General features: G+C 40.4%; 1 protein-coding gene and 1 long non-coding RNA gene across 4 annotated transcripts in view; one reads left to right on the forward strand and one right to left on the reverse strand.

Annotated features, from left to right (window-relative positions):
- The first annotated feature begins 809 nt into the window (after window positions 1-809).
- Window positions 810-12,855, forward strand: LOC149461775 (uncharacterized). Its single transcript, XR_016312772.1, has 2 exons — window positions 810-914; window positions 12,666-12,855. It is a non-coding gene; the product is annotated as an uncharacterized LOC149461775 (long non-coding RNA).
- An 8,313-nt stretch (window positions 12,856-21,168) lies between these two features.
- Window positions 21,169-24,007, reverse strand: part of SERTAD4 (SERTA domain containing 4) — a 96,283-nt gene continuing 93,444 nt past the window's right edge. For all 3 annotated transcript variants that reach the window (XM_089677810.1, XM_089677812.1, XM_089677811.1), the window contains exon 4: window positions 21,169-23,886. In XM_089677810.1, the coding sequence (XP_089533936.1) occupies window positions 23,161-23,886 (726 nt within the window). In that variant the 3' untranslated portion in view covers window positions 21,169-23,160. The remainder of the gene's footprint in view (window positions 23,887-24,007) is intronic.

Raw genomic sequence — 24,007 nt, forward strand, 5'->3', positions numbered from 1 at the left:
GATTTTAGAGTGTGTTTGTTGGAATTTGAGCCCATTCAGCAAAAAGAGCATTTGCAAGGCTAGAAAGGTTGAGGTTAGGATTTTGTTCAGTCCACTTGAGCTTCTCTACACCAAACTCTTCACCCATGTCTTTGTGGAGCTGGCTCTGTACACAGGGCCACAGTCATAGTCATGCTGGAACAGAAAGGGGGGTCTTTCCAGAACTATTTCCGCAGTAATAGAAGCACACAGTAGTTTTAAATGTCTTTGTAAGCTGTAGCATTAACAATATCATTCTCTGGAGACACCCGAATCATTTGGAGGGGTGATCACATAAATGTGGACATATAGTATAGGGTGATTATCAGATGGCCACAAATGTTTGGTCAGATTGTGCAGTTTCCTGTTAAAATATTTTTTCTTGTACCAATAAAATTTAATGTGTTTGATTATAAAAAAACCCAAAACCACACTGAAAATAGAAATGTATTTTATTCCTTGAATCTAAAAAAAGAACAATTGAAAATTGAAAAAGATTACATTGAAATATCGAATTGATACCTCTGAAATGTGGGGGTAACAAGTAATGTTAGCTACATGCATTCTTATTACAGTCTATGGACACTAGTTATGTATGTGCAACATGAGGCTGCTAGGAACCAAATGCATCTGCTTGGCCCTAGTCAAACCAGAGAGTTGGGATTTACGAACTGGCTTCCAACATTTCTAGGAGGTGGGAGTGACCCCGGAGCGCCTCTCAGGAGAATTGGGCATCAAAATCATGCAAGAATAGGTTTCTATAATAGACTGGAGCACATTCTTACAGAATTTCAAGAACAAGCATCCTCATCATATGGACCCAGCTCCCCAGAAGGCAACTGTGAGGCATGGTGACTTCACCCACACCTCCCAGAAGTTGTGCATGCTGTACCAAGGTAAGTTTTTTTAAATAAAGTACAAAATTTGTTTTCAATGGCTTTTTCAAGCCATTTGTATTTGGTGGGGCGAGTTTGTAAGTGAAGCTTTACTTTAAAATCTTGATAAAAAAACACCAGCTTAAAATACACTCAGTAATCAAACCAAATTGAATCAGCTTGGAATAGGTATTTCAGTATGGTCAGTGGATATTCTTCCCGGCTTCGCCATTGCACGGCTGAGTAGAAGCATCTGTGTCATATGGGTCCCTTAATCTTACTTTGGTAATGTATCAGTAAAACTGTAAACTGACTGCAACATTTTGGCAGCTATAAGAATAATTAAAATGTTAGTGGGGAATGGGGATTCAGATCTGAGCACAAAGATTATCACCAGCAGCCAGCAATCGTTCTGCAGCAGAAAACCAAGTCGACATGCTAAGACATGCGCTTCCACACTGGAAAGTAACTGAATTTGCTCAAACCTGCAGCAAAACATCATACGGTAAGATATGACACATTTTAGCCATTTTATTTACTGAAGAAGTAGAATGTTTACTTGGCCCACTAAATCTTTAACTACCCAATTATGTGCAGAGGGATGTAAGAAAATGGTATTTCGCTTGCACATTATTGGTTGTTCTTTGAGGAAGTGCTGTGCCTTAGCACAAAACGTGTCACTTTGTTCCTGCGGGCTACTCAATAGAGAAAAATCTGATTATCTCTGTATGCAGTTTATCTTTGAGATGACAATAATAATTATAATTAGATGACTGAAGAGGAAATGTAACTTCTTTATTAATGTGTGTCTAAACCCAAGAACCAGGTTAGGTACATTTTATGCAAGTTCAGAAAAAATCTTATTGATCTTGCTAGAAATCCAGTATCCTTGTAACTACCTGTGTACTGAGTACTGAGCTTATATCTCCAACTATGTTATCAGCTTTCTAAGCTATCTTCTCTGAACTACACACCCCACCTCTCTATGTAATGGGGATAAGGACAGAAGGAGGGTCCAAATCAGGAGAACAGCTTAGGGTGGCAAGGCTGCCTCTCCAAAGGCACAGTACAGTAAGTAGGCATTGCTCTGGATGCCTGCGAGCTGAAGTTTCCGGGACATACCTGCAGCTTCTGCCAAAGCAAGCAATCAGTGCTTCTGTCCCATTCCATGGCTTCAAGATAAGCCTACAGTATTTGAAAGGACTTTATTGGGTATGATTAGGGAGCAGAATAATTTAGGTTGGCTTAAAGTAGTCCTGTCTCCAGATAAAATGAGTTGGCCATATCTTTGGGGTTTTTTTTTTCAAAAGCCTGCTCCAATATAGCCCAGGGACTTCAAATTTCAACAGCCTATGAGTGTGACTTCTAGTGAGATTCTTGCTTGGATATTTTAATTCAGTCAACTCATGACTCAACTGAACAGCTGCAATTTGAGGTTTGAATATTAGGTTCATCGAGGTCCCTAGGATATGCAGAAGTTGCTTTTAAAGAAAGAAAGGTATAGCTAAATGTTTTTTTTTTTTGCCTGGAAATAGGTTCACTTTGAATGAGCCTGAGGACATATTACAGTTTTGTTTTTCATCCTTGAACGAATGTTATTTCAATACAAGAGCAAGCATGTAGTGACATACCTTTGGCCCACTCAATAGCCGGAGCCAAACAATGGCCTGATGATTTCTGAAAATAGGGCAGCGCCTCTGTGCATTCCCACTGTCTGCGGGAAGAAAAAAAAAAGGTCACACCCTTTAAATTCCAGTATTGCATGCAAACAATTTCTTCTTAATTTACTAGGTGTGGCGATCTGGACAAGATGCAACTCATCCTCCAGACGATAAGATTTGGCACGCTCCAGTCCTTCTTATTTTCCTCTTGTGTACAGCCCTTGGACTCTTCACCCCTCCAGCTGGGAAGCCCTTGAGACACTGAGATCTATAATGCTAATTTGGGGAGAATTAGCTCATCAGAATATCAGGGGAGGAGACATTTGGTCAGAGTGTCAGTGAAATACATCAATATAACAGATGGGATGTTGACGGTTCTGCAGGACATTTAAACACTAACTGTAGGCCAATATATAAAAGCCATATTAGCTAACTAGTATGATAATTAAAAAGCTATTAAAGCTTAACTCTGGACAAATATAAAAGACACACATTAATGCAACTCTGTAATCACTAGCACATCATTCTTCTTCTTATTATTATTATTATACAGGATTGATGCAGCTTACACAGCACTTTACAACATAAGGGGGATCAGAGAACCCTGCTCGTGAGAGCATACTATCTAAGAGGGAGGGTCAAGAGATACAAAAGGTAATAACTGAGGGGTATGGGCTGATGGGGAATAAACATGTACAGTTGTTAGGAGGGGGCAGAATAGGCTTCTCTGAAGACATGAGTTTTCAGGGATCGTCTAAAAGTGGACAGTAGGAGATAGCCGGACAGATTGGAGTAGGAAGTTTCAGAGGATAGGAGAAGCTCTGGAGAAGTCCTGGAGGCAAGCATGAGATGAGGGTACAAGGGAGCTAGAGAACAGGAGGTCTTGGGAGGAACGAAGAGAACTATTTGGTTGGTATTTTGAGACCAGGTTACTGATGTAGCTGGGGGCTGAGTTGAGGATGGCTTTATAAGTTGTTGTAAGTATCTTGAATTTATTTGTTGGATGAGCGGAAGCCAGTGGAGGGATTGGCAAAGAAGGGTGGCAGACACTGAACGGTTGATAAGGTGGATGAGCCTTACAGCAGCATTCATGATGGACTGAAGGGGGGATAGCCTATGAAAAAGTAAGCAAGTGAGGAGGCAGTTGCAGTAGTCAAGGTGAGAGATGACCAGGGAGTGAGTTAGAAGCTTTGTAGTGTCATTGGTTAGGAAGGGGCGTATCTTGGAGATGTTGCGGACATTGAGGCAGTAAGCTTTGGACAGTGATTGGATGTGGGGCTGAAAAAGATTGTTCAGAGTCCAGGATTATACCTAGAACCTTGGCATGCGGGGATGGGGTGCTGCTTGTGTATTTGTCAGTTTGACATACACGGATGAAATAAAAAGTGACCTTATTTTTGTGTGTGCAATCCCTTAGTGATGCCCACAGAGTCCTCTAAAACTTTTATCTTACTAGGAGATTAGAAGGGGAAGGGCAGCAATCTAATTTGTGGTCATATATGCATCTTCTGCCAGCCTTGACAGTCTTCCTGGTTGTCCAGTCTTATATTTACTGAATGGAAACACAGGGATGACAATGCCTCGGAAAAGCATAACCAACAATGAATCAAAGAAGTCATCAAACTGTATGCAATGACATCGTATGCTGCATTAATAAAGGGTTGGAGAGTCTGCATGCTTCATGTGTGATATATGAAGGTACCACCTCATTCATTTCACAGCCACTTCCTGCAGAAGGAACTCAAAACGACTTGGGGCTGTAATTGGTGCTAAAGTTGCTTCAACAAAGTATTGAGCAAATGCTGTGAATACTTATGTACATGTGATTTTTTTCGTTTTTTATTTTTAACAAATTGCAAAGATTTCAAAATGAACTTCTTTCAAGTTGTCATTATGGGGTACAAATTAGTATATAAAATTACCTGTGAGCCACTGGAGTATACACTTTAGATTATAAAACTATTAAAAAACTGGTTAGCAGGCTCCCTTTTACATCCTCATATATATGTGTAGTAAGGTAACTCAATTTGAAATAGGGTGCCGCGCCCTGTAAAAGAATATATACCTGTGTGGTATGTATTTATAATTTGTATTGGAATTTATACCTTGTGCCTAACAATGAACACCAATTAATTATCATACATGATCCAAAATAATATCAATTAAGCTTCATATAGAAATAGTGATACCAAATGTGAATATGAGTGAAAAAATCATGAAAGTATAAATCAATCATAGAAATTAATAAAATAAATAAAATAATTAGATAATATACGGTAAGTGTCCAAACAATATATAAATTAAATAAAAGTCCAGCAATTCGTATATAAAGTCCAATTGATTAATTCCTGTTTAGTGGAAAAGCTCTGTGTGATATTTATAAAGATGATATTTTTAGTACGCTCTCACCTTCCAAACAGCCTGTTGATGGATATACCTGGCTTTATAGGAATGGAGCTATAATGTGATCCTTTAGGATATGATGAGTTGATTACTTTCTTCTGTGTTCCTGAGTGTGCTGCTGTTAGTTGTATGAAGATGTGAAACTCCTCCTCCTCAGATTGCTCAATCCATCTCCCTATTAATCCTCGCTAGTACCAGGGAAAAAAAAGAGAAATAGATAGTGCCTTATCCTTGGTTTAAAAATGAAATTTATTATGTGCCCATAATGCACTCACATCTTTAAAAACAATTTGCGCTTTGTGGTGTATAAGATCTGCTGCGTGTGGATGTGACCAGCCTCGTCAGTGTGTCTGCACACACTGTTAATACTCGCCGTTCTAGAAGTCGGGTACGTGGTGATGTCAAAATGATTTCAAAATGAACTTCTTTCAAGTTGTCATTATGGGGTATTGTTTGTAGAATGTTGAGGAAAAAAATGAATTTAATCCATTTTGGAATAAGGCTGTAACATAACAAAATGTGGCAAAAGTTAAGCGCTGTGAATACTTTCTGGATGCACTATAGGTACTCACATTGAAAATATAAGTTGGAACATTGTATTTTCCATGTGTCCAATGTCATATAAATGCAGCTAGAATGTCAAATGCAATTCTGTCTTTATGCAGTGTGCCTTTCATCATTAGGTCTGCATGCTCTTTTGCTTTGTAGCCTGGTGAGTGGACGTCAAGCCTCAGTTTGGGCCTACATAGTCATATTCAAATCTTCTTTTATATTGAGGAAAACAACTGATGCAGCATCCCATAGCTCAGCCAACCAGATGTTATTATTTACTCATCTGACTGCAGTAACTTAAAATCCTGTTGGGTTATGGCACATTACCATTGCCTTTTGCACTGACTTCCTGGCTAAGCCTGTGTTTGGCCTTTCCTCTTGTGTCTTCTTCCTGCTGGAGTGAACGCAGCTGGACAAGAAACTGTCTCTATAAATTTATTTGTATTTCTTCCTAGAAGTGATCTGGCCTGGGAGATCCATATCAAATCCATCTTGTAAGGGTTATCGTGATGGATAAAGACAATTTGTGTTTTGTTAATCTAAACATCTGCTAGATAGATTTATATTTTCTTAACATTTTTTCTCATTCAGTCCCAGAATATACATCACATGCATAGCCTACAAGACTTACCTCTAGATACCTCTACATGCTGGAGTGTCCTGTGATCTAGAGCTTTCAAGAAGTATATCCGAGCTGTGATCTGTCCTCTCGCCTTGCTATTGGTCTATACCAGGGGCAGACTGACAACTTATGGGGCCCCCTGGCAAAAGGGGATCATGGGGCCCCTGTGTCCTTGCCCAAACTCAAAAAAGCCTATGAAAAAGGTACCAGGGGCATCTCATGGGGCCCCCTACTGACCCTGGGCCCTCGGGCACTGCCCGAGTTTCCAAATGATCAGTCCGCCCCTGGTCTATACCTATGATTTGTGGTCTCAATGTCCAATAGCAAGTTGCAGTTGGTGGGAGGAAGCACACTGGATCCTCACAGGCTGGCTGAAGATAATTAGAGCAGCCTTCCTCAACCAAGGTGCCCAGGCACCCTGGGGTGCCTAGAGGTTTTTTCAGGGGTGCCTTGGCAAAAAGTCTACAAATTGCCCAAAACGTGTTATACAATCCAGCAGGTTGAACAAGCTTTCCTTTTAGTTACACAAAGCCACATATTTTCATTGTGCACCATTACAACCTTCTAGCCGCCGGCATCCTGACAACCAATGACATCATAAGCTAATAAGGAGGATATCAGCTGCCTGCACAGCATCCTAGATTGACCCTCCCCTGCCCCTCTCCATCAGTGCTGGGGTCACATTAACTCAGTGATGGATAAAAACTGAGGGATAGATAAACATTGGAATACTACTCAGTACCAGTGTGCTTTGGAAGAATTCACTTTTAATGTTGGGTGTCCTACATGTGTGGATGTTGCTGCGTTATATAAAACTATTAGAATAGTTTTTCACATTTTAGAATGGGGTGCCTCAAGACTCTCCATATTTTGAAAGGGTGCCTTGGGACTGTCCGTAATTTTAAAGGGTGCCTTGAATGAAAAAAGGTTGAGAAACACTGCATTAGAGAATGGCCATAGGCATGTAGCACCTTACAGGGTCCACAAGGGCACTGGCTGTTAAGCGCAGGAATTACTAATTCAAAGTAGGTTAGCTGAGCCCTTGTGAAATGAAAGGTTTGTCTTCTGGAGTCTCTTGGTGGTTAGTCCAACGCTACAAGCCCATCACATGTCCATCACTTCAACAAGAGTGAAGCTTTTTTATACTTTTTTTGTTACTATCATTTCCTCCCTTATTCTTGGAGAAAATTAGTGACATTTTCATTTCTCAGGCCATCTCAGTGCCATGACAGATACTAGCTGACAAAAACGACCCCCTGCAAGGAGCAATGCATTATGCAAACAAAATAATAAGACTTTCCATATTCAGTAGGGATCATTGTCATGAAATACAAAGGGATAAACACATCACAGTTTCTATTTCCATGCCAACCTTTTGCGATTGCAATATCTTTTCGTTTCTCCAGGCACCAATTATCTGTTCTGCCTTTTTTTATTGTTACCAATTAGATTATAATTTGGGGCAGGAAATGAGTTTCATGCCTAATGTTACATAGCTTCAAAATATATCTAAAAGTTGTTATTAGCTGTAGAGGTGTGTGATTGGACAGCAGTGAAGAAATTGCGTTTGAATATACTCACCAACAGCTGCACGGAGCTTAGTGCTCTAAATTGTCTCTTGAAACAGATTGAAGTTATCCCTAGACACCCTGTGCATGGTTCCATTACCCTCTTTAATGTTTTTGCAATTTGAGTTTGTTTTATCACAGGGAAATGGTACGCTAGCCACATGAAGTCCTGTCAGCTACACACTGCAAACAGTTGTTAAAGGAAAATGACACCTATTTCAATAAATAGCTATCCTGGGATCGTGGTAAAATAAAAAGTAAACATGAAAGTGTGTCCAGTGACAAACGTAGACATTCTTTCACCCGGGGTAAAGACTTGGGGTGGGTTGTACCCCCCCCTCCGCCCCCAAAGAACACAGTGTCAGTAGGGCAGAGGTTGGTTTCAGTAGAGAAGTGGCTGGTATCAGTAGTTTATTTTTCATTTTTTCACATTTTTATTATTTTTTAAAAATTGTTATCAGCCCTGTCTTTGGTAAAATATCAGGGGTCTAAACAGACCCCTGGGGGTTTATTTACTAAAGCTGGAGAGTCCAAAATCAGACTCCCTTCTGCATAGAAACCAATCAGCTGCTAACCTCAGCTTATTCAATGAAGCTTTGGCAATGAAACCTGGAAGCTGATTGGTTTCTATGCAGAAGGGAGTCTGATTTTGGACTCTCCAGCTTTAGTAAATAAACCTCATGATGTCTCCTTTTGAGACAGAGAAAGGGACTATGGGCAGACTCCCCAGTCCCTTTCTCTGCAGCCTCAGCTGCACTAAACAGTGAATAAATCAGAAGCGCTCTATACATTTTCAAACTGAATGTAAGGGAAACCGAATTCCTAGCACCAGAAAACCAGTACAGACTTATGCTCATATTCGTATGCATTGCTCGTATGCTCATACTTATAAGCAAAGAAGCAAAAGATGTGTTGTTCCAGTTCATCGTGCGCTCATGCAAATGGACTCATGCACATTCCAATTAGAGTGCACGCTCGGTGCCCGATGGCCTATTTAAACTGGTCTGTCATTATGAGCAGTTGCAGAATGGTCTTCAGCTTGTTCCTGTGTCCTGTGACCTGATCCGCTGTACCTGCTTACCTGTGTATGACTTGGACTTCGTTCTGCTCCTGCTTAACCCCCTCATGTCTAAGAGTAAAACAAATCTTAATGTCTAAGCACAATTTTGCAACATTGACATGTGTTAGTAAAACCGTTCCTATCATCACAACTACTTTGTACATCCAGGTGAATTATACCTTGTTTTTTTCAGGACAAATTGGGCTTTCATTTGGTGGTAATTGGTAATGGATATCTCCTGATTTTTTTTATTATCAAAGGAAAATTGGCCCAAAATAGTAAAAAAAATGTTTTTTTTTTAATTTAGCTGTGTGTTTCTTGTTACTACCATAACCTACCACCAAAGAACAAACCCAAATAAATTTTCCAGCTCTTGACAATCGCAGCGATACCATATATGTGTATGTTATTTGTTGTTTGTACCCGTAGTACAGACCAGAAACAATAGTGCGCATTTTGTTTTTTTTTTACTTCAAACAAACTGACACTGACACCAATTTGTTTTTAAATCCTGACCTTTGACCCTGACCATTTGACCTTGACCTTTGACCCTGGCCTTGACCCAAACTTCCTTCTGTGGCATTTTGTGACACGTAGTCACTACGTCCTGTGAGTAGGCACTGCTGTGTCACACATTTCACAGAGCCCGCCATCTGATCTACAGAGGTGCTGAGAGGAGGAGTTTCAGGAGAGGGAGTCAGTACAAGAATCAGTGCTTGCAGGCAGCAATGTACCATGGGATATATAGTCCTTAGAAATTGAAAGTAATTGCGGAGGAGAAACTGCAAAGCATGCTGGGAATCCAGGATGTTGCGGAAAGAGATGTCCAGGAGACAGGCAGATCTCACAACATGAAAGAAGATTTTTCAAGCAACTCTTACTAGATTGTCCAATATAACCATTGTTTGTATTGTTATTACCATGCTTATGTTAGGAAATGAAAGGGTATGCTGTGTTCACAGAATTCCTTTAAAAGAGAAGCATGGACATAACAAAAAAAATAACGCAGTATACTCACCTAGGTATTCTCCCCCCCCCCCCCTCCTCTGGGACATGTCACAGATTTCAGAAGACTGTGGGACCATTCACAAAGTGTAGTGCAGCTCGCGCATGCGCAGTGGGCAGCTGGCTGTGAGACCACAAGCATTCCAAGCCAGCTGCCCACAGTAATATGCCGGGGACCGAGGACTGGAGAAGAAACTGGCTTGGGTGAGCACAGATTGTGGGACAGCTGAGTGGCTAATTATTAGGACCCCATTCACCCTTGTGCGACTTGCCATGAGACTTTGGACACCGAAGTGACATGACAAGTTGTACCCCATGTTTCCAATGATAATTGTTTATATATGTGTGACGTAGCCTCCCTAGCGGTCTGATTATGTCAATATTTCTGTGCTCAAAGCGGTACATTTTTTTGCATGGCCTGTAATTTTTAGGAATAACTCACTGAAATCTGTCCGAACAAGAGTCTAGTAAACATCCCGGGTATGATAAAATTTGAAACACGAAATCATAAATTATAATTTAATAAATAATCATAAAAATAGTAATATAATAATAATAAATTTAATTCAATAATATAATATAATCAAACCAAAAACACTGAAATTTGAAATATAGCACCAAGTTCGCACAACACTGAGCAAAGTCGCAAAATCGTTTTCTGTGTCTGATGACGAATTTCCCCCACAAATCATTATCACTCAATTCTGCAAGTGGTTCTAATTTACTATCACTGTTCTCTAGCCGGTCTAAAACCGCTTTTGACCTAAAGGGACACTTTTTGGACGTCATGGACGTTTCTCAGTTTCCAGGCAGAAAGAACAGTAAAATGCAGGCAGGGCACAGGACAAAGCACTCGGGACAAAATGTATGTGAAATGGTTTGATACAGTAATGTAATACTATGTGATTTTAGTGTATTTAGTGAATGTCACTTTTTCACATTTTTAAATTTCCCGCCGGTTCCGTCCCCCGTATGTCCCGATGTCGTAGGGAACAGAGCCGGAAGACAGATGCCGGCATCCGCTGGAGGACATTGCCGGGGACACTGCAGGGGGGACATCGCAGGAGCGAAGGACAAGGTAAGTGCAGAAGAGATCCCGGAGCAGCGTTGCATGGTATTCCCGAGTGTAGCTCGGTGTTACCACTTGTGGTGCTGAAACTTTACCCTGAGCTACACTCGGGAATACCGCCAGGGAGGTTAAAGTTGCAGACACTTCAGAGTAGTACATGCACTGCTTTGGTCTGACTTTCATTCAACTTGAGGGCCATAGACTTCAAAATGAACCCTCAAAAGTTGCATGGGTCCGACTTTGCAGAGGGACAAGTCACATCCAAGTCCCACCCATCCAAAGTTGCACCAAAATTGCACTTCAAAGTCACGCAACTTTGGAGTAGGACAAGTGTGAATGGAGCCTAAAAGTCAACAGTTTTTGTAGCTGCTGACCTTTAATTTTTCAAAACGCGACAGAGGATCCTCTTTAGTAAGTGCATGTCTATGGGTTATTTTTCGGAAAAAAAAGGATATTGTTTAATTGCACTTTAATCTGTGTAGTTATCTGTCTGCTTGGAGTTCAGATTTAAATGCAAACTAGTATTATTTTACCTGTAGTGTCCCTTTAATACGTACTTCAGGCAACAGACTAGATGGTATAGCAAATTAGCAAAACACTACATCGTGCTAATCTTATTTATGTTGTAGCTAAAAAAAAAACCTTTTAATATCCTAATTTGTTCATTAATTACAGTAATTACTTGATTACACAGCTTAAACCATCTACAAAGAGATGCAGATTTGCACTATGCTTCCCCGCAAAAGAGCTGGTTTGATTTTCTCCGAGTTAAATGTTAGACCAGTTCTATGTTCATAAGAGTCACAAAATCCTTAACTAAGAGCGGAATGTGTGTCTGTGCCGCAGAAGCAGTCACTGGATGTTTGCAGTATTTGACTGAAAAAGGACTACACTTGTGTTTGTGACAAGTGTGTAAACCTGTGCTAAACCTGCCTTATAAATCTGCACGGTCAGTCATATGGACAAGTAATATTTAAGTCTAAAAAGCCACAACAAAGCATTAGAGTCAAAAATGAAGTTTTATTCCAAACATTTAAAGGGGTTGCAACTGCTGGAATGGAAACTGAACAAAGGACATCCTTCTATACTGTGTACTTGCCTCTGTCCAAAGCTGTCTCCTTCCTCTGTATGAGTCATTTCTGTGCTGTCAATTCTATGCCGATACCAGACAATCCCAGGAGACGGCTTCGCACCAATACCTCCAGCACACAGCAGGTGATTGACAGCCTCAGCTGTGCATGTTTTCCTATGAAACTGTGTGGAGGGACACATCACGTGACTTTGAGTTTAAAAGGGACAGATCACTATTTAGAACGTTTAATTTGGTATTGGAATTCATTTTAGCACTGGTATATGCAGTTTTATGGGTATTTATATGTTTGTGTTGATATACATTTGATGTAGCACATACTGTATTGTCATGAAGCACCATTTTTGTTTTCACTATATTATTAGCACCGTATTTGAGTTTATAGTACTGTGTTGCATTTTTTATTGATTTTCAGAAGGACGTCAGCATGGGTAGCCCACATAGTTCTTCCAGCACAAGTTTCCTTTTTGTATAGAAAGCATACCATCACCTTAAAATGCTTTTGTGATGGATTTGTAATCAAATAAAAGATTAACACTATACCCTCCAGGGTAGGCTATGGGTTAAAATAAAATTAAATTGACTTTTTTTGTTTTGTGACAGAAAGTGCGCCCCTTGTCTCAAGTCCCTCATTATATAAAATATCTCCAGCAACAGCCAGTTGCCATAGCGACCTTGAGAGCGCCTGTTTATTAGACACCATTATGTTGTTCTTTCAATACCTTTTTTTTTTTTCTTTCAGAATTCAAAAACTGCAAGAGTGCATTAGACATAGCGAAAAGATAAAAGGAGAGGCAAGTCGGAAAGAAAAAATAAAAAGATCCACCCAGTTTACTTAATGGATGTATAATCCTTCCCTGTCACTCAGGGGCTACATTTCCTGGCACTATGTGTGATAGCTGCTTTGATAAAAGCACTTTTTGTTTAATGCACTTGGAGCAATTTATGGTAATTACTTTTTGTTTCTTTCCTCTTGTTTTTATTCTCTTAGAAATCTTTAAGACACTCGTAAACTTTCTCTATAGAAACGTAAAAACAACTCACTCTGATAAATAAATAGTGAGATGTGGTTCCAGAGTGGATGGAGATATTGACAAAGTGGACCTTCTATGTACACTATATGTGGACAACCCTCCAGATGATTGGGTTTAGGTCTTTCCAAGGTGGGTACAGATCCATCAAGACATGGTTTGATGAGGAGGAACTTGAGTGACATTAACCTCAACCATTCTATACACCTCTACGATGAACAATTTTGAGCCCAACATCATAACACACCCTCACAAATGCTATTTTGGCTAAATGGGCACAAATTCTCACAGAAAAGACTTATTATGGAAAGTCTTTGTCAGGGCCTGGGTCTGAACCCAGGACCTCTGCAGCGTCTGGCAGAAAGTCTTTGTGCTGAGCCACCTGGAATACTGGACAGCCCTTGGAGAATTCCTTGAATGATCCTGCCTTGAACCTTGTTTGCCGTGAACATTGAATACTTTGCTCCCTCATGAACCTTCAGATTTAGACTTTGCCTCTGCACTAATTGTTTGCCATATTATTGTGCTCCCGTCAGCTCTTGTCACTCCTCCTGCCATCTGTCTCATTACCAACCCTTGGCTTGTTCCTCGACTACGCTTCTGCTTAATCCCAACCTGCAACCATTCATTTCTGACCTTTGGCTTGTTTACTGACTATGCTTCTGCTTATCCCTACCTGTTTAATCTGCTACTGAACTCCAGCTTGCTCACCTCCTGGTGGGGTGATCGTGAGGACCAAGACCTGGTACTAACATGCAGCAAAACCCATGTCCTCTATCAGAAGCTGTGGTGAACACCAGCTAGCACTTAGACTCTGCACCTCAGCAGAGCTCACGTTACCTGCCAGAGTGACCTGTTTCTATACTTATCCAGTTGGTTGGTGGGTGCCTCACCACTGCTATAACTACTGGCCTCCGAGCCTGACTCCAGACTGTGACAGTTTTCAGCAGTGGCAGTGGTGGGTAACTCCATATTGTAAAAATGAAGACAAAATGAAGTCAGAAATTAACTGATCAAAGTGGTAAACTCATGTTATTGAGCTTGCTTTACATGAAGAGTTGTGAGCAAGGATCTTAGCATATTATCTCTTATCTATTAAGCATGTTTCACATGAATTGATCAAAAACACTTTTGGAAGGTTGAGGGTGAATGAGCAGAGGTTTCCAGGAATTTCCAGGATTCCTTTTTGGAATGGGATGTCCAACAAGCTCTGATGGTCAGTTGTTCACAAACGTTTGTTCATATATTGTATCTACACAAGATTATTGAAAGCAGTGCTGGGATTATATAGAGGGAAAGAGGACAACTGCTAAGTTTTCCCATTCCCTAATTTTGAAGGGGCTGCTCTGAAATGTTAAAGCCATCAGAATAACAGTAAATTCCTTACTGCTGAGTTTGTGAAGACGCTCCCACACAAACCCATGTTACTAAGCACAGGTGACTCACCACTCAACCTTATGTCCTCTCCTGTATATGTGTCCCTCACCTTTGGGTCCTTCAGCTACCTTCACAAACCAGAAGGTCAACTGGTAATCTCATATTAAATGAATTAATTGGTGAATGGCGTGTTTCATCACACAGATCCCCATATTTGGACTATTTATTTTAACCCTAAAGCAGATTTTTTTTTCTGTTAAAGTGAAGTGGGGTATGGTTAAGCTCCTGTGTTTTTGTTTTGGGTTTTTTGTTTTTGCTGTCTGTGCCCCTTTGGGAGATTTGCCTTCACTCTGTCCTGGAGACACAATTGGAAATAAAAAGAGAAAATTTTACAAAGTGAGGGGCCGTGACAATTGTCAATGGGGGTTGCATGGCATTTCTCAGGACAGTTTCAAGAACACAGGGTGACAATTCAGCTGGGAGGCAGGAATAGAGCATTGTCAACATATAACAGGAAGTTCCTGTACAAGGACCCTTATGGTGGGATCACCTGTTATCACAGTATGTTAGGAAATCCACACATATATAAATACTGAAAATGGCTTTTACATGTTACAGCCTATATCAGATTTTCTGAGTTTATATATTCTTTAATGAGTCGAATACCGAAAAAAACATATTTCTGATAACTTTTCAATATATTCATGTGTTATCTCTTTCAACAAGCTGCCAAGTACAGGAGAATAACTGATCATGTGCCAGAAATACATTGTGCTCCTACCTAACTTTTTGATATCAACACACTGTTCGGCGGGGGGGGGGGGGGGGTTATTTAGCAATCTTGTTACAAGGCAAGAAACAGGAGTAGTGAGATGGATTTTGTGACTTATGTATTCAATTTTACAGCCTGAGCAATACATTCCTCTTTTGGTTGCTCTAAAGTTGCACTTTTGACTGAAACCTGACCCTGACCACATCTTAATTAATCTTAGATTAGTTAAACTCAGTGCTTTTTTTTAACCATTAGTATTCCTTTACACTTGCTTTGGAAGTTTACAAATGCAGCAATTTAGAAACTGCATGAAAGGTTTAGCACTTGCTTAGTTAGTCTGGCTGAAAAAAAGACAAAAGTCCATCCAGTTCAACTATTACAAAAAAAAAAAGTTATAATCCTATACCCACAGTTTATCCAGAGGGAGGCAAAAAAAAACCCAGCAAAGCATGATCCAGTTTGCTCCTGCAGGGAAAACAATTCCTTCCTGATGAATTGGGAAACACTTTTTGAAAGAAAAATAGTTCATTTTATGTACAACTATATAGACCAGACCAAAATGAGGGACAAATGAGGAGGAAAGAGGGACAGAGGGTTTTTGTTCCAAATCAGGGACAGTCCCTCGAAATCAAGGAGCATCTGTTTAGAGTGGAAATCTGAAATATCTTCAGTAAAATGTCTGTCTTTGGACGTTGCAAACTGTCATACCTGACTGTCCAGGAATACAGATGCACAAGACTATAAACTTGTCCCACAGACCTTGCTGAAGGAGATGCAGCCTGACCAATTGTGTTGCTCATGTTCTTACTACAAACTCCCTGCTTGTATTTCGGGCCCTGAATTCCAAAGCACAATCTTGTCTGCCCCACCTCTTCCATTTCTGATCAATTTCAAAGAACACAGAGCTCTCCTCGACTCTTTTCTCATCTCATTTCTATAAACCCTCTTCCTCATATTTGCCACTTCTTACCTCGAGAACTCCTCTCAGACAGTTATCAGCGCACAAGGTTTCTGGCAAAATCAACAGGGATTTTTTGCACTTATCAAACAGATATACCATAGAATATATGTTTAGCAGACTAAAAGGGAGCAAATAAGAGAGGTACATTGTTAGGGTTTACATACACATTAAGTCTCTCAGTACTTTGAGGGTTAAATGAACTCTATTGTAACCTTTTATACAAGCACACAAAAAACACGCACTGACGCACATTAAAATGAACCCATGTTCAACCCGTGTTAAAAGAGTGTGTTTGCACATATAAAAATGAACACAAAGCATCATTTTATTGCACGTTACCGCAAGAACCAGCCCCGATGGTAAGACCTCTGAGCTTGAGGTCTGCAAGCTCACTGCAAAATATATGAGGTTGTCTCAGTCTTTATTGTAACTGTTTTCTAGACTCAACCAGCTATAAATATCTTATTATTGTGGGGATGGACTGGTCCTTTAAGATTGCGTACATCGATTGCCTCTAAGGGCGTCTGGTTAGTTTAAAGGAAAGTTGAAAATATAAAGCCATGGTGTGGTTTATATAATAGCCGATTCCAGGCAGGCATCAACAAAGAATTGTGTGTGTTGAGTGAAACCACAAATCATCACCAGGCAAACTTACATCCTGCAGGGACATAACACTCGCCTGGCTTTGTGTGCGGAGAGTCACAGATTTTTTTTTTCCATGAGCAAGTTTACGTATAATCACATATAACACTTCCTTATAAGTCAAAGGATCCTGTCCTAAAAAAAAAAAAACGGAACTCACAGGGAGTGTGTGTATGTTTTCTAGGAACAATCCAATTTTTTTTTATTTTCAGTTTGAACCAGGAATGCCAATATTCTGAGTGGAGATCCATAGAAAACCTTTTTGCTTTGAATAAAGTAGGGAAGCCTTAGGACCTGTTCACAGCTGCTGCAAGCTAAAACGTTCCCTGTAAAGCATGTGGCAATGAGTCCATTTAGCAGGGCAATGAGGAATGTTGCAATGGAAATATCTCCAATGGGGACAAAGACAGTACTAAAAAACACATAGCATTAGGAAAGGTTAGAATCCCTTTTAGCACATTGGACTGTTCACACTTTTTTTAACCACTTCAATACCGGGCACTTATACCCTCTTCCTGCCCAGGCCAATTTTCAGCTTTCACCACTGTCGCACTTTGAATGACAATTGCGCGGTCATTCAACACTGTACCCACATGAAATTTTTATCATTTTTTTCACACAAATGGAGCTTTCTTTTTGTGGTATTTAATCACCACTGAATTTTTTTGCTAAATAAAACAAAAAACACCTGAAACTTTTGAAAAAAAACCCACTTTTCTTCATTTCTGTTCAAAAATTTTGCAAATAAATAACATTTCTTCATACATTTAGGTCAAAATGTATTCTGCTTTGGTGAAAATAATAATGATACTTGAATCTGCATTTTTTTTTCAAATGTTTCTATTTTTTTAAAATTTTTTATTACATTTTTTCTTTTTTTTCTTTTCTTTTTTTCTTTTTCAGCACACTGTGACCAAAGCAATACAATGTTACCATAGTAACAGTAAACTACTCTAGGCAAGTGATCAGAATTTGTTTTTTCTTTTAGCACATTATCATTGCTGATACCAATGTATATCATTGATATTTGCAATCATTGTTACTGAATGAAACTGATTCATTCAGTCTTTTGTTGTGATTAACTGTGATTGGGCAAAGCTGATCACATGATACAGATAGGCTGTGATTGGCCCTGTCTGTATCATGTGTCTGCCTTGACCAGTCACAGCTAACAACATAACGGTATACAATGGATGGCATGAAAGGAAGCCATCCATTGTATACAACTGTCATGTGATCTGCTGTGATTAGTCACAGCGGTCACATGACACTGGCAACGGGCCAGTGTAGTGATATGTCATTGGTTGTGTCCCGTGGACACAGCAGGTGACAGATCGTGCAGCTGCACAGCCCCATGAGCGGCTCATTTTGACAGGACATCATATGACACACAGTCACAATGGTGAGTGTCTCGCCCAGCCTAGACAGTGTCCCTGCTTGCCTGTCAAGTTTGGTGTGCGGGAAAGTCCATGCAGCTACTGCATCACCAATGGCTAACATAGAAAGCTTGCATGCAGCTCCACTGTGCTCCAGATGTATAAACAAACAGCTGTTGCCCTTAAAGTAACCTTTTATCCAGTTCATGTACTCTTAAGTATTTGCATATTTTGCACAACCACTAAAATCACTTTAAAATAAGGCCTCATTCATTTCTGTGTCTAAAAGCATTGTGCCAAAATTGGTTTGCAAAGTTCACAATACAGGGGTGTTTTTCTTTGAGAGCAGATCTTGGCAGCCTACCAGCCTTCTAATGTAAACAAACAGAAAGTGTTTTTAAACACAAGAAAAAGAAGAGGACAATGTCCAGCTTAAAGTCTGCCCGCCAGCTGTTGCTGAGAGCTTATTCCCGCTCTCTGTATGTATAGCTAAGAAGAAATAAACAATAAAAGGAAAACTCCAGGATAGGGAAAAAAATCACCCATTAGTACACTACCCTACACAAAACACTAAACAGTTGATACATTTGTGAAATTCCTTACCATTTAAAGGAAAAGCCTAACTGGATTTCAGGAAGTCAATAGATAACAGCATCTGCACTGCCAAGTAGGAGGTGTAACAGTAGGGATTACATCATATCCTCTCCTCTCTCTCTGCAGTAAAAGGAAACTACAGTTCCCATGATCCTCTAGGAATTACATTGAATGTGGGTGTGTACACTAGGCCTGTACATGTTGAATGTTTCTGAGAGTCTCGGTCCACCCACCACTGTAAGTGGGGCTGAATTACATCACTGCTTCCTGGAGAAGAACTACAGAAGGGATGTGCCAAGACCAGTGGCTGGGGGGATAGGAGGCATAGCAGCCACCAGGCTTACAAACAGCAGACCAAAGAGAATTAACAGTTTTATTTGAAAATGAATAGGCTATTTCAGAGCAACCACTGAGTGAACCAGAAGCTGGATGACTTATTCAGTGAAGGTAGGAAATCACCAACAAGGACACGTAAAGACGTTTTTGCCCTGAGTTCTGCTTTAAGCATGTTTGGGTGTAACACCTCACTGAGGGTGAATTTTTTGCTGGGAGATTTATTGTGCATTCCATGGATTAAACTTCCCTATGTTTGGAAATGTATACATGAGTTTCTGATTTTTGGGATCTTCATATGAAAAGCAACAAGAGAGATGAGTGAGATTTGTTTTAAAGCCACAGACACAATACACTTTTTCATAGAGTTGGGAAAGGTTAAACCAACTGTAGGATTGTTTCTGCTGTTAGCCTTGGGGAGATTTACGCTTTCTTCTTGACTCAACGTCTATGGTCACAAAGACAAGAAGGGTTAAAAGAGTGAAAATCTCTCCAGCTGGGAGATAACAATAAAAAACAGACGTTAGTTTAATCTCTTTTTCACTACCCAAAGCTTAAAAAGAAGCGTTTGCCTGCCTCATACGTTAATATTGCTTACCCAATTGAATGATTCAATTTTTTTTATTTATCCAATCATTTAGAGCAGTTTTTCTCAACCAAGGTGCCGTTTGGGTTTCCCTAGGGTGCCACGAGCATGGAGTTTGCCCTATAGAACTAACTTGTCATGCGTTGTAATGGTACGGGCAGGCCAGCTGTTAGCACCAAAACAACCAATGCTGCCCTAGCGCCAGGACACATAGCTTTATTCATTGCTATGATGATGGCAGGTGTTTCGCTAGGGCAGTTGCCATGCAGTTGCTATGCCACTCTCAGCATTTAGGACAAGATGGAATCCACTAGAGCTCCTCCACTTCCTGTCCTCTACCACACTGCAGGAGCCACAAGGTAGGACTCTGATGTTAAGGGGGAAATGTGAGATTTGTGAATTCTGTGAAGGGAGGACTGTGTGATGGGAGGGGCCTCTTTGACTGGGAAGCTCTGTGATGGGGGGACTCTGATGTGATGACAAAAATTCTGATGGAGGGACTCATCCATAGAGGGCCAATGATGTGATGGGGGGCTGTCATATATAGGGAGACTTCTGATGTATAGGGAGGATTCTAATGTGATAAAGGGCCTCTGTCATGAAGGGGTGACTCTGATGTGAAGGGGAGACTGTGATGTGATAGGGGGACCACTGACATGATGGGCCATCTGATGAGAAATGAGGACTCTGATATAAAAGATGTTACTGGGGTAATTTTGATGTGAAGGGGGCTTCTGATGTGAAGTAATTTTATCCAGGTGGTCCTGTGCATCATCAGGTTTCCCACTGATATGTAACATCATGTTTTTTTACATTTTAGACAGGGAACATTGGGATTTTGTATACTTTTAAGGTCTCACACACAACGGATGTTTTTCTGCCAAACCGCCATTGCCAGGAAGAAAGGCATCTAGAAGAGATGGCCAAAGCATCCAGTGTGCATGAGGCCTAAAGGGTGTCGTGACTAAGGAAAGGTCAAAAAACACCGATTTAGCGTTTACCTAAATTTAAAACTTTTTAAAAGAGTTTCTGATAGCTTACAAAGTGGTCAAAATTCATGTTTAGGATTTTTATAAATCAAGAAGTTAGAGACAATCTCTCCAAAGTGAGGGAAATCCCCTTTTTATACAGTCACTTTCCTATTGGCAGATTCCTCCTCCTATCCGATTCCAGTGGCAACTAAAATGTTGGGATTTTCCAACCGATTTCAGTCCTGAGGATAACGTTCACCAGGGCACATAGAGATGGAACATAAAGTGACAAGAGTTCTAACCAATCTCCAGACCCACTGTAAGAGAGGACTTTTATTTTTCCCAGAGTTCAGCTTTAATAGTATTTATCAATGAGTTTATTTAAAACGGATTTCCAAATGCAGGAATGGACCCAAAGAACAGTAAGATCAGATTTTACCTTGACTTTTGAGTTGCTTATACTATGAGTGCAGCTTTGTATTTTCTAATACAGTTGCTTACTGTGATAACTTTTACTTATTTTTATTAATACCTTTCCCAAATTCTGATCTTTACTTAATTCATCACTTTTAAATATCACAGGCTGAAATAAAGGACCACTGTTCCATCTTAATATTTATTTTAATGCAAATATTACTGATGAAATTAAAGTCACTACAGCATAAAGACAGGTGGAGAAGAAATACATTTGCAATGCTCTAAAATGTAAAAAAAAAGCTCTCAAAAGTTTGAGATTTAGATGCACCTAGGAAAGGCTTGTTTAACGCCCCCAGACAACCTATTTATGACTGGAGGCGACCATAATGTGAGAAGTGCCATAGTCACACTAGGCTCTCCTACACTACATCTAGGGAGTTTATTCAGGCATCCAGGCCTGCGTGCAAAAACAACTTGTCGAATCCTAAAGAGCAAATCCACCTGAAAGTGATTACCCAGTTTTAGGCAGACGCCAGAGGTTTTTGTACCTTGCCCACTTACAGTTATACATGATAGCAGATGAGTTGTATCCTCGTCTACTCATATCTCCTGTCTCCAACACAACCATGGCAAAACTAAGAGAGGTAGTTCCACTCTTGTTGCTTTTTGTTTATTTTGTAAAAAAACAAGAGAATTCAGTAGCAAGAGTAAGACCCTCTCACAACAGCCATTGAAAGTGGTGGAGCTAAGAGCTGAGGAATAGAGATCTCATGTTGGAGACCTTGGGAGATACAAGAAGTCTGTAATCAACTTGCCAACATCCACTGAAAACTATACTGCCAGTAAGGAGAACTTGTCCTTGAGAACTCTTCTGGCCACTAAAAAAAGAACTCCCATAGAATTTTTTCTCACTCTGCCCATTTTTGTTGTTGACCAACCCCTGCTTCTTACACCCTAGAACAGCCATTCTCAACCAAGGTTTTGTGGAACCCTGAGGTTCCTTCAGAGTTCGCTGGAGTTCCTTGAACTGTGGTTGACTGACCTCTCTCCTGATGGTTCCTGAATAGTTCCAGGGCCAACACCACTTGGCAGAGCCAGCGGCAGTATATTTTTTTAGCCGTCTGTAAGGATAGCAATCTGACCAGTCTTTATGGCGGATGTTCTTCCATCTGGCCTCCAATGTAAGTGGCATTCTCCCAACTAAATTGGTTTTAGTAAGGATTCCCCCAAGACCTGAAAATTATTTCAAGAGTTTCTCTGAGGTTAAAAAACTTGAGAAACGCTGCCCTAGAAGAATGGTGGAGGAAACAGCTAACAACATTCCTCAGCATGGTACCAAATGAAAAATGCTCTGTCTATGAACAAAGGCTACCAGGATCTCCTTGTTGGGTCCCCAAGAATCTTAACTGAGTTACCAGTTTTGGGTGGGTTTACCCTTAAAGGGGATTTCCACTTTACCACAAAAGCTGATCCCTGCTTAAGAGCTTGCCTCTTCTAACTTCCTTTTAGAAGACACAAGCTCAGAATGTACCCTAAAATGTACCTGTAGGCAACAAATTGAACTATAGCTTATTAATGGGTGGGTGCCTGTCTTCACATGAATGTAATCAGTTTCAAGAGCAAATACGAAGCTCTCCAGATACCGCTGATGTTTCACTCTTCTCCATAGAAGAGCAAGGGATCCAGAAAGACAAAAATCTTCTTTTGCAATAATAAGGTAATTTCACTCCCATACAACCAAATTATTGCAAACAATGGTTGAAATCAGAAACTTTGCTTGCCTTTATCAGGTCATTTATGGCTACAAAATGTCCGCAAAAAGCTTAAAAAATAGTATACGTCTGATGAATCCTGCAGTGTAGAGTGGAAACCCTCCTTTAATGAGGCACAGAATCAGACTAGAAAACCATCTTCATTTCATATGCCCTGACCTGGGCCGTACCGTAAAACAACATTATAACTGTTTACCTGTTTTTAACAGATTTCAAAAGTTTTTAAAACACAAATAAAAACACTGACATTATTTTCCATATTAGAAATCCCTTGCACATAGGGATTTTCATCACCATATAAAGCTACAAAAAACTTTTTTTTTTCCACTGCGTAACAGAAACCTCACTTCTGAGTGACATCAAAAAAATTAATAAACCAGAAATTCCAAAACAAAATGACAGTGCTCACATTTTGTTCCCTTTATTACAGGAGAGTTTATTGGCTGGGGAAACCTCTTTCTTCCGCAGAGATTTTTTCCACGGTTCACTTATGCTAGACTTGTCACTGCAACCATTTGCCAAAAAATCATAAATGCGACCTCTACGTTCAAAACCCCCGCCTCCAGTTGCACCGTCGCAGTTTAAGCTGAGAAGGCCCCGTTTTTCCTCCGCTGTTTCGTCCTCGTGCAAATTTAACTTATGAGGAAGTCGGGAATTAGTCATAAAACCCCCACATGAAGGCCCCTGGGTGCTGTTCCTGTAGGAGGCCACATCTGATGAGTTGTAATCCAAGTGGTGAGAGCATCCTGGCAAGGACAGATTACTGCTGGATAGAGAAGATGCTGCGGCATGCCCTCCATTTGCATTAACAGTAAAAGGGATGTTTAGATAATGGCTCCCACATTCCTGGTAAAAACAACATGTCTGAAGGCTACTGTCATCCTTGGCAATCCGAAGGCGTTTGCGGTAGGGACAGTCCTGGGGCACAAACCACTCCTGTGCTGACGTTGATCCCAGAGTGCAGGCCGAGAAACACCAGTTGTTCTGCAGTAAGATCTCTCCATGAATCCTTTTCATCAAGTTGTTGATGAGGACCGACCGCCTTAGGAATACTTCTGGATCATCGATGAATTTCAATTTCTCCAGGGACATGTAAAGAACATGGGCCCTCTCCTCAAAAATAGATACATTCTAAATGGGAAAAAAATAAGATAGTCAAAACAAAGCACTGTATCATATAAACTTATCTAAACCAGAGGTGTATAACCTGAGGGTCATAATGCCAGATAGCATCTCAATTGCAACAACTGCC

Source organism: Staurois parvus, unplaced genomic scaffold (genome assembly GCF_062004578.1).
Source record: "Staurois parvus isolate SC_StPar_1 unplaced genomic scaffold, SC_StPar_1.0 ptg000192l, whole genome shotgun sequence".
In the NCBI taxonomy this organism is placed as follows: Eukaryota; Metazoa; Chordata; class Amphibia; order Anura; family Ranidae; genus Staurois; species Staurois parvus.